Source organism: Mastomys coucha, unplaced genomic scaffold (genome assembly GCF_008632895.1).
Source record: "Mastomys coucha isolate ucsf_1 unplaced genomic scaffold, UCSF_Mcou_1 pScaffold21, whole genome shotgun sequence".
NCBI lineage: Eukaryota > Metazoa > Chordata > Mammalia > Rodentia > Muridae > Mastomys > Mastomys coucha.
In genome coordinates this window covers 135,772,674-135,783,890 of record NW_022196904.1, presented here as the reverse complement: position 1 = coordinate 135,783,890, position 11,217 = coordinate 135,772,674, and the positions used below count along the sequence as shown (strand labels likewise).

The 11,217-nt window shown below is 47.2% G+C and overlaps 1 protein-coding gene across 3 annotated transcripts in view; it reads left to right on the top strand.

Moving 5' to 3' along the window:
- The first annotated feature begins 3,698 nt into the window (after window positions 1-3,698).
- Kdm2a (lysine demethylase 2A) overlaps window positions 3,699-11,217 on the top strand; it is a 79,347-nt gene continuing 71,828 nt past the window's right edge. Inside the window, exons 1-2 of one of the 3 annotated variants that reach the window (XM_031389178.1) lie at window positions 3,961-3,979; window positions 7,135-7,235. In XM_031389178.1, coding sequence (XP_031245038.1) covers window positions 7,194-7,235 — 42 coding nt within the window. In that variant the 5' untranslated portion in view covers window positions 3,961-3,979; window positions 7,135-7,193. Of the gene's footprint in view, window positions 3,980-4,904; window positions 5,685-7,134; window positions 7,236-11,217 lie in introns of those variants that run through there. The other 2 variants (XM_031389177.1, XM_031389176.1) reach the window with 2 other exon arrangements.

The window sequence follows — 11,217 nt, the reverse complement described above, 5'->3', positions numbered from 1 at the left end:
TAGACCAGGATGGCCTCAAACTCAGAAATCTGCCTGCCTCTGCCTCCCAAGTGCTGGGATTAAAGGTGCGTGCCACCATTTCCTGGCCCCAAATCTAATTTTTTAAAAGATGTATTTATTTTATATATGTGAATACACTGTCACTGACTTCAAACACACCAGAAGAGGGCATCAGATCCCATTACAGATGGTTGTGAGCCACCATGTGGTTGCTGGGAATTGAACTCAGGACCTCTGAAAGAACAGTCAGTGCTCTTAACCTCTGAGCCATCTCTCCAGCCCCAAATCTAATCTTTTTAAAGCACATGTTTGTTATTCTAGTTGCTCAGAAAGCTGAGGCAGGAAGATCTTTTGAACCCAGGATTTTGGGGCTAGCTTTGGTAACAGAGTGAGACTATCACTTAAAGAGAGAAATCATAAGCATTGGCTACTATGTCACAGACACTAAACTTTAAGAGATTATTAATTTCACAATGAGAACTTGAAGAGCTCCTTAGGGAGGAGTATTAGAAACCAGCAGGGGGCCATGGTGTCTCTGATTTCAGAGCTATTGAGCCACTGATGATTATGCTGCCTCCTGGGAAATCTTCCACCTTGTCTGTTCTGGTTCAGATCTGCAGTTTTAGGGACATTCTTATTTCCTCTTTAACATTTAAACAAAAATTGGGAATAGTTGGAAGCAGTTAAAAACAAACCTTTTGTTTCATCCTCCATTGCTTACACAAGGAAAGTGAGTGGTCTGGATTTTTGAGACAGGGTTTCTCTGTATACCCCTGGCTGTCCTGGAACTCACTCTGTAGACCAGGCTGGCTTTGAACTCAGAAATCTGCCTGCCTCTGCCTCCCAAGTGCTGGGAATAAAGGCGTGCACCAACACTGCCCGGCTTGCAGGTTGTTACAAGCCAGCCAACATGGGTGCTGGGAACCAAACTCACATCCTCTGCAGAGCAGCACATGCTTTGACCAGCATGTGAAAACAAACTGTGTAGTGATGCCCACCTGTAACACCATGTCAGAGACAGAGTCAGGAAGGTGCCTGACTTTAGGCCACCTTGGTCTGCAGAGAAACTTCTTGACCATCCAGGACTTCACTAGTGAGACCTTGTCTCAAATGAAAAACAAAACAAAAAACAAAAAGAAGAGGTAGAGACAGGCGGATTTCTGAGTTCGAGGCCAGCCTGGTCTACAGAGTGAGTTCCAGGACAGCCAGGGCTATACAGAGAAACCCTGTCTCAAAAAACAAAAAAACAAAAACAAAAACAAAAACAAACAAAACAAAAAACAAAAAACAAAAAAAAGAAAAAGAAAAAAAAGATGGAAGCTGGGTATGGTAGCAGTTGCCTTTAGTTTCAGCACTGGGGGAGGCAGAAGTAGACAGATGTGATGGCTATTCCTGGTTGTCAACTTGACTACATCTGGAATCCAGAAATGGAAGGCTCACCTGTTATCTTGTCACAGGCTTTTGATTTGGATCTTGACATGGGATGACACACACTTTTGATCCAGATATTGAGGTTTAATAGCCATGAAAAGGTCAGGATCAGGCAAAGTGATACAGAAGCGAGGCAAGCAGATCTCTGAGTTCAAAGCCAGCCTCGGACAGAGCAAGTTCCATGTAAAGAAAAGCTTAGGTTCAGGCATGGTTACACATACCTTTAACATTGGCTGCACCTTCTGCTGGAAGCCTGCATAAGGACAAGGGGAAGAGGAAGGGCTCACTCTTCTTTACCTGCTTGCAGTGACCTGCCAGCACATCTGTTGGAACCTATTTCTTCAGGATGCCAGCCTATACAGAAGACTGGCTAAAACACCTAGCCTTGTGGGACTGAGCAAGTACTAGATTCTTGGACTTCCCATTCACAGATGCCCATTGCTGGATTAGTTGGGTAGCAGACTTTAAGTCATTCCAATAAATTTCCTTTATATAGAGAGACATTCCATAAGTCCTTTGGCTCTAGAGAACCCTGACTAATACAGCAGATCTCTGTGAACTGAGGGCCAGTCTGGTTTACAAAGTTCCAGGACATCCAGGGCTCTGCTACACAGAGAAACCCTATGTCAAAAAGCAAAAACAAACTACCACCAACAAAGAAAGATACTGGGGCTGGTAAAATGGCCCAGTTGGTAAAGTGCTTGCCTGAGTTTGAGCCTCAGAATTTAAATAAAAAGAGATGGGTATTCATAACATACTTGCAATCTTAGTGGTGGAAAGGCATAGACAAAGTATTTTCTTAGAGTTCCCTGGCCAGCCAGCTTACCTACTTGGGGGTTCCAGGTCAGTAGGAGACTTTGTCAGTTCCCTATTGCAGCCTAGTTGAGATTTTTGTTTTTGTTTTTTATCTTTGGGGCCACACTTGGCCTCGGATGTAAAAGACTACTGCTTTTTTTTGAGACAGGGCTGCACTCTGTAGGCCAAGCTGACGTGGACTCATTATCAAACACAGGCTGGTTTTTAATTTATGGGACTCTTCCTGCCTCAGCCTCTGTGGCGTCCTAGGATTACCTCCCAAGTGTGAGTCACCACACAGGGGTAAGAGCACTAGTTTAAAACGTATTTTACTATAGCCTGGAACACCAAAAGAGGCCTTCAATCTGTCGAAGCTTCCGACATAATCTCTTCGAAGCAATGCATTAAGAAAGCCTGAAAACAACTGGTATCAGAATAAAGTGACTTTGCTCAGTGACTGGCTGCAAGATAATGAGACCATACAAACCAATCATTTTTGTTGTGAGATGTTTCTGTTGGCAGTTGCAGGACTGTGAACCTCTATCCCAGTAATCTGCACACATTTAAGCTCACATTCCAATTGTTCAGTTTTAAAATGAGTTTAGAAACACAAAGTTCTTTCTCTTGTCTACTAAAGATGTGAAAAGCAGCAGAGAATGTCTGTAAAAATCCTGTGTGCTTTAGCAAAACTCAAAACTTTTTGCTGTATTAAATACTACTTCAAGTTTAAAGGAGTGTTTTTCTTTACCCCAGTTTAAACTGTGATAGCAAAAGAAAGTATCATTTTTCCAACTGTCGATCCCTAACGTCTTCCTAAAAGACCCAGAAGGCTGTTTATGAACGTTATTTGATAGCTTATACCACGGTGGTCTCTCTCTTCCCATCCAGACTCTTGAGGATCAAGCTGAAGAGTTGGAAACCAAGGCAGGGAGAAAAAGACGTGACACCAGTCAGCAAGGGGAAAGTGCCAACCTCAAGGCACTCGGATGTGTAGCGTCCAGGCCACCGTCCTTTGTGGGATTTACAATTTAAACGGGCCTCAAAGCACGAGATTGGCTGGGGAACTGCCCTGAGCGCAGTTGGGCTGCTCGCATGGCTCTGCTGTTCCCTCAGGCTGGGCTCCGTCGACGTCCGCAGCCCGCTAGCCCGTCGGGCAGCTGTCGAGTCGCGGGAGCCGGTTCGGAGGCAGGGCCGAGCAGCTTGGGCCGCCGCTGCCCCGTCGCTGACCCTCGCGCGAAGCTGCGCACACAGACTGGAGACATTTTCCCGGCTGGGCCTCCCTCGCAAGCCGCGGCCCTGGGGTTAGGGGCGGCCCGCGCCCCCTCTCCGTGGGGGGTGCCCCGACTCGCCGGGGGCGGGGTCACGTCCCACCCGGGCCGCCGAGGGCACCGGCGCTACGGAAACCTGAGCGTGGCCGACTGCAGGCAGGGGCTTCCTGGGCCACCTCCCTGAGAGCCTGCGGCCCGCCGTGGGTGTGCTAGCTGCTGCCATCCCTGAGCCGTCGTGGATCCATCCCACGGTCGCGCACAGCACCTGTGGACTCCCTTGTCAAGCGTCTGGTGCTCCCCCCCGGGGGAAACAGAGCTCGGGATAAGACATGCTACTACTACCGTTTCCTGCCCCTTCGGAGCGCCGAGGAGTGGGTGAGGCCAAACCGGTTCGCTGCACAGAGAGGAGCCCTCCCCACCCCCGTGCCGAGGGCGGCCAGGCCCTGCAGCGGGGGCGCAGGGGCCTACTCCGGGATGGCGAGCAGGTGGGCCTCGGCCCACCGGCCGGCGCGTGAGGGAGGGCCCTGCCCGGCAGGAGGGCGCTGCTTCTGTGCCCCGCCTGGATCTGAGAAGGCCGGAGCGCAGCGCACCGCAGCGCCTGAGTCTGGCCCACTCCCCTGCCATGACCCCGGGGGGGACCCCCGCGTTGAGGCGGCCAACGGCTGCCCAGACCCAGGCCGCCTGGCCTTATCCGTGTGACTGTCTGACCACTTAGCAGAAGGTGGCTGGCTATAAGGGGAAGGGGAGATGCTTCCTACGGCTTGGGGTGGGGTGTTGTGATTTGTGGGGGTCGGGGGTCACAACCCTCCCTAGAGGAGTGGGGGAGGGCGCTGGCGCAGCCGGCCGGCGATGGGCGGGGTCGCAGGCGAGGTAGTGTGTGCGCGCGCGTGTGTGTCTGAGAGTGTGTGTATGTGTGTGTGTGTGTGTGTGTCCGTGTCCGCGCGCGCGCGCGGGTGTCTGTGTCTGCGTGTGCCGAGAGTGCGGGTATGGGGGAGCGAGCGCGCGGAGGAGGAGGAGGCTCGAGACTCGCGCGCAGGCGCAGGCATCCGACGGTGCCGGAGACCCGAAAGGAGGCGGGCGGGGAGCGGGGGCGGTAGGCCGGCCCGAGGGCGTCCTGGCCGACGGGAGGCGGGGAGGGCGGGGAACCGCGTCGGCGTCGCGGGGCGCGGGCGATTCGAGGCCGACGCATCCGCGCGTGCGCGCTCCGGGCGGTGTGTCTGCGTTCGAGGGGGCGGGGAGGATAGGGGGTGGGGGTGGGGGTGGTGGTGGAGTGACGCGTGCGCGTTCACGTGTGTCCCGGAGAGCGGTAAGACGCGCAGGGAGGCTGGAAGGAGGTGGGGGTGGAGCGGCCGCGGGAGGAGGGGGTGGCGGCGAAGAGAGCGCGCCTGCGCAGTCAGCCCGGAGGAGCTGTGTGTATGTGAGAATCTGACGGGTTCAAAATGGCGGCGGCTGCTCCGGCGGATCCTCCTGTGTGAGGGAAACAACACCCCTCCCCGGCGGTGGCGGCGGCGGCAGCGGCGGGCCGCGGAGCGCCTTCTCAGCTCCCGGGCCTGTCGCAGCTGTTTCTCTCCCGGGCACCGGGCTTTTCGCGCGGAAAGGCAACGTCAGGGGGCCCATCCCCCGGAGTCCCTCCTCTGCTACCGGGGAGTAGCTGGGGGTGTAAGGGGGATCGTCCCGCAGCGCGCAGCCCCGGCTCAGGAGACGACGCTAAGGCAGCCGAGGGCCCCCAGTCAGGGCGCTTCGCTGCTCCCGCCCTCTCCGCCCCCCGGGGCCGGGGCCCGCGTTCCGGGGGGCCGGGCGGCGCGGGGAGCGTCGGCCGGGCGGGTCTCAGCTGATCGGCCGCGGCTCCCGGGCTCCGGTAGCGGCTGCGGCCGGCTGAGGGTACCGAGACGAGGGTGTTTCCCGCGGCCGGGTCGGCCCGGGTCTCGGGCTGGGGCTGCTGACCGCCAGCTTGGGGGAGTAGCCGAGTGGTCTTGCTTTCCTGACGCCTCGGACGCGGAGTCTGTAAAAGCCAGAAGAAGAGGTTTGATTCAGTAACTGTTTCCTCTTTTCCGGGTCGCCCTGACCCTTCTCTGGATACTGGGTTAATATACAGAAATACCGAAGACGACGTTTGGGATTTTATTATTTTTTTTCTGTGTTTGGAATTTTACTTCTCTCTTGGACAAGAACTCAAGAACAAAATCCTCGGTGAGATTTCCCCTCCCCCCTCCCCCGCCCTGGGAAGTTTGGTTCCCGGTCTTATCTAAAGACTTAATGTAAAGTTTTTATTTCTTTGCGAGGGTTGAGCCATAGAGACGCCTTTTCCCTAGGGGAGCAAGTCGAGGTTTACCGCTTTGCTGTCCGGCCCTGGCGGCACTAGTCCAGGGGGTACGGACTGTGTCCCTCGCGACCGAGGCCGAGGAGGGCAGTGCCACGAACTGCTCTCGAAAACTATGTCATCGGGTCCTCTGAAAGGATTCTGTTAACGTGGCCGTATTATATTTACAAGAGAGAAAAAAAACAAAAAACATTTGTATACCCAGTGGAAGCCATTATTCAGGAGAAAGATTATTTAGAAAAACGAAAACCCTTGCTTGGTGTTGTGGATTGACTGACGGGCCAACCGGTCTTTATTTAATGGATGTCTTACTCGTATCTATATATCGAGACGTTTCATTTATTATTTACTCATCTAGATTAGATGGTAATTTTGCCTCCGTTTGCAACTCTCAAATTTGTCCCATAGTTGTACACCTTGAGGTGGATGGTAATTTTGGGAAGGCAGTTCTTTACTAGAAGGATATGGGACATTGGTTCGGAATCTTTCTTATGAAAGTAACCTTCCCGTTTTGCTTATAAAATTTGTCATTACCTGTTTGAGAACTCATTGGTTTAGGATCTGGATTAGTTTTGTGTGTACTTCACCTGGCCATTCAGCACTTTAGAAATAAAAGTCCTTCCTGGGTTTGGTGCTGCACACCTTTGCCAGCACTGGGCAAGCAGAGGCAGTCGGATCTCTTGTAAGTTGGGGGCAAGCCTGGTCTACTTTGTGCGTTCCAAGACCACCAGGGCTATGTAGAGAGATCTGTCTCAAAATAACAACAAAACTTAAAAAAAAAAAAACACAGAAAACATACAAAAGAAGAGAAATAAAAGTCCTGAGCCTTTTCACCTGCATGTGTATCTGTGTAAGGGTGTTGGATCCCTTAGAACTGGAATCATACAGTGAGCTACCATGAGGTTGTTGGGAATTGATCTTCTTGAAAAGCAGCCAGTGTTCTTAAGCACTGAGCCATGTCTCCAGTCCACTCTACTCTACTCTACTCTACTCTACTCATCCACCCACCCACCCACCTACCTACCCACCCACCTACCTACCCACCCACCTACCTACTTACCTACCTACCTACTTACTGCTAATGTTAGCAGGAAGAACTTTGGTAATTGCAATCCCATGAGCAGAAACTAGTGATGTGGCTGGTGGTCCTAAGGAACTGGTCTTTTATAGTTGTGATGTGATTGATATTGACAAGACGTGGCACCGTTTGCCAAGAGGAGAAAGGGTTCTCAAAGAGCCTTTAACTTTATGAGAAGGAGGTATAAGTTCCAGAATGAGTTCTTATTTCTCTTTATTTCCTTTGTAAATTTGGATCCTTAGGAAGAGGAAGGCATCCCCGGAGTGGTTTCTTTACAGTACTTCCATCAGAAGAGTGAGAGATGGAACCTGAAGAAGAAAGGATTCGGTACAGCCAGAGATTGGTTAGTATTTTCAATTCCTTCCTCTTGGAAAAAATTATTTTAGATGGCTTTTCTGTGTACCAGAGGAAGGATGGAAGTATATTAATATCCCATTTGGTTTGTTGTTGTTGTTGTTTTGTAATGGTTTTTTGTCAAGTAGTTAGAACCTTAATTTATAGTGTTTGGAAATGGAGTTAAAGCCTTAAGTTTTATAGAAATCATTGCAGTTCTGAAAATCAAAGAATTTTGTGGATTATAATGAGACAAAGATTCTTAACTTTGCAATAGTGACATTGTAGTAAATCTAATTGAGTAAGTTATATTAAAATGTAAATTTTAAGAAAAAAACAAGGAAGGATAGTTTTATTTAATATTTTAGCATTAGTGTTATTTAACTATTTAATAATTGTAGTTTCTGAGCTGGGGAGTTAATAAGCTATGGATATTTTTGGTAAATTAACAGTATGATTATTTTAATAAGTTAACAGTTTGGTAGGTTTGGAGCATTGCTATGACCAATTTGAGAACAATACTGGATGCTGATAAAGTTCCTTGTCTTTTAATATTTTGGAAGGAATTTATGAGACATGTTACTGAAAGAAAACTTTAGACATTAGCTCATATGTGGGTTTGAATACTTTAGTTCTGTTTTTCTTTCAAGGTTGTTCTATTGGAGTTTAATGATTTGTTGGATTTTTTTCCTCCTTAGCCAGAGAGACCTTTATTAGTATTGTTCACTACATATTCATTTTTAATATTCAAATTTGTGTTTGTAGAGTAGAAGAGGAGAGACACAGAATTGTATGTAGTATATGAATTCTAGACTTAGAATATTGCTGAAGATTTTATGTGGTTTCATTTGGCACTGGTTTTTTGTTATTTTGTTTTTTGTTTTTGAAGAAAAGTGATATCTTTCTGATAATCTTCACTCTTAGAGAAAAGGCTATAGATTTCTTTTATTTGCTTTTTTGAGATAGGCTCTCACACTGTAGCCTTGAGTGTCCTGGAATTTGTGGCAATCTTTCTGTCTCAAACTCATGAATGCTAGAATTTTAGGTGTGAACTACCTTACTTGCTTTCTTTTGGCTTTTTCTTTTGTTAATGTGCTTGTTAAAGAGATTTGAAGTGGAGGATTGAAGAGGTGGCTCAGTGGTTAAGAGCACTTGCTGCTCTTCCTCAGGACTTGGTTTAATTCCCAGTATCACATGGAGACTCACAACTATCTGTAACTCTAGCTGTAGAGACTCTAATATCCTCTTCTGACCTCCCGGGTCCAAACACATACATGGTGCATAGACATACATGCAGGCAAAACTCACATAAAATAAGATATTTAATTCAAAAAAAAATTAAAGATTGATATGAATTGGCAAGTATATCTTACATGCATATATTCTGGTTAGCCTTATTTTAGGGACTTGTTTTATATTTCTAAATTCATATCCATTTATAAGATTCTATCCCAGGGCGTGGTGTTGCATACCTTTAATTTAGCCTTTGGAGAGGCTGAGATAGGCAGATCTCCCAGTTCTTAGACCAGGTTGTCATCAACTGGGAAATCTACCTGCCTCTGCCTCCCAAGCACCGAGACAGAAGGTGTGTGCCAACATGCCCAGCCAAATATTTTCTAATGAATGTAAATTTAAATACTTAAAATGAACCTGTTTATTTATTTACCTATCTATTTTAGACAGGGACAGGGTCTTGCTTAGTAGACCAGGCTGGCTTCTAACTCAGAGATCTCTCCCTTCCTCTATATTCCCAGAGCTGGGGATTAAAGTTGTGTGCCACATTGCTTGGGTCTTCATATTTCTTTTTTGTTGTTGTTTTTGTTTTTGTTTTTTGGTTTTTCGAGACAGAGTTTCTCTGTATAGCCCTGGCTGTCCTGGAACTCACTCTGTAGACCAGGCTGGCCTCAAAGTCAGAAATCCGCCTGCCTCTGCCTCCCAAGCGCTGGGATCAAAGGCCTGCGTCACCACCGCCCAGCAGGTCTTGATATTTCTTGAATTTCTTTGGGAACAGGAAAGAGAATTCTACAGAAATTTAGCCATTGATGAATGGAATTTATTACTATTTAAAGATTTTTTCTTATTTTATGTGTATGAGTGTCTACCTACATCTATGAATGTGTATCATATGCATTCAAGTGCCACAGAGGCGAGAAAAGGTCAGTAGATCCCTGGAGTTGGAGTTAGACTTTTGTGAGCCACTGTGTGGGTGCAGGGTACTAATCCTGGGGTCTCCTTCAAGAACAACAAGTACTCTTAACTGCTGAGCCATCTGTCTAACCTCTGGAATTAAGTTTTCAAGTTTATAGAATTGTTGAATTGTTTTTGTTTGTTTGTTTGTTTGCTTTGTTTTTTGGTTTTTTTGAGACACGGTTTCTCTGTGTAGCCCTGGCTGTCCAGGAATTCACTCTGTAGACCAGGCTGGCCTCGAACTCAGAAATCCACCTGCCTCTGCCTCCCAAGAGCTGGGATTAAAGGCATGCACCACCACCGCCCGGCCATGTTGAACTGTTTAAATAGATACCTGGAAGGTCTTAGGGTCTAATGTTTAAAAGGAGTAGCTTTTTCAGCAAAAACTTCACATTTTCATTTATTTATTTATTTACATATTTATTTATTTGGTTTTTTGAGACAGGGTTTCTCTGTGTAGCCCTGGCTGTCCTGGAACTCACTCTGTAGACCAGGCTGTCCTCGAACTCAGAAATCCACCTGCCTCTGCCTCCCAAGTGCTGGGATTAAAGACGTGTGCCACTGCTGCCTGGGAAAAGCAAAGTCTTGTCATAAGAATATCTAGAATTTTTGTGACTTTTGTCCTGATAAGATTTTTTTTTTTTTAAATGTGTTAGGGTGTTAGATGATTTCTATCTGGACACCTTTTCTAGCATATTTCTTCGTAGTTAATAGACTGTTGCACAGTTGTGTAAAACAATATATTGTATGTTTTAGGAAAGTCTTTTTTAGCATTTTGAATAATAATTTTGAGGCTTAGAGTGACTGATGTCTCTTCCTTTCTTTTTTTTTTTTTTTTTTTTCGAGACAGGGTTTCTCTGTGTAGTCCTGGCTGTCCTGGAACTCACTCTGTAGACCAGGCTGGCCTCGAACTCAGAAATCCACCTGCCTCTGCCTCCCAAGTGCTGGGATTAAAGCGTGCGCCACCACCGCCCAGCGTCTCTTCCTTTCTAAGTCAATTTCAAAGTTTTTATCTCAGCTAGACTGGGGTTGGCACACACCTTTATTCCCAGCACTTGGGAGGGAGAGGCAGGCTAGTAGTCTGTGAGTTCCAGGCTAGCCTGTTCTATAAATCAAGTACTAGGACAGTCAGGAAATCATGTCTAAAAAAGCAAAACAAACAAATGTGTGTGTGTGTGTGTGTGTGTGTGTGGGTGTGTGTGTGTGTGTATATGTGTGAATTATAAATGCCTTCCATAAAGAACTTTTTTGTATGTGTGTATATTTATGCTTGTGTATGTGTATATGCTTGCTTGTGGGGTACACATGACAACTATGGTTATCTTCCTTGATCACATCATCATCTCTGTTTTCTGTGTGCCTATATTTGTGTTCACCTGGAGTGTTTATGCAGGCCATAGGTTAACATTTAAGTGTCTTTTTCTACTACCCTCACTGTATTTTTAAAATGTTTTTGAAACAGGTTTTTACTGACCCTAGGGACCAAGTCCCAGAACCTGCCTCTTTGTATCTCCTTGACCACATTTAGCTATTCAGCTTTAACATTAGAGCCATACATGAGATCTGACATCCTCTTCTGACAGCTACAGTTTACTTACATATAATAAATAAATAAATCTTAAAAAAAAAAAACTCTCATGAAGCCACTCCACCCTTCTGACTTCTAACTTACAGCTTCTAACTCTGGTTCCTGGGGTTCTGAGACCCTCTTCACATCGCCATGGGCTCTTGCCTGCTTGAGCACCCCCAGCACCCCCAAAGACAACCTGAGCAACACTGAGAAACTTTGTCTGTCTGTCTATCCC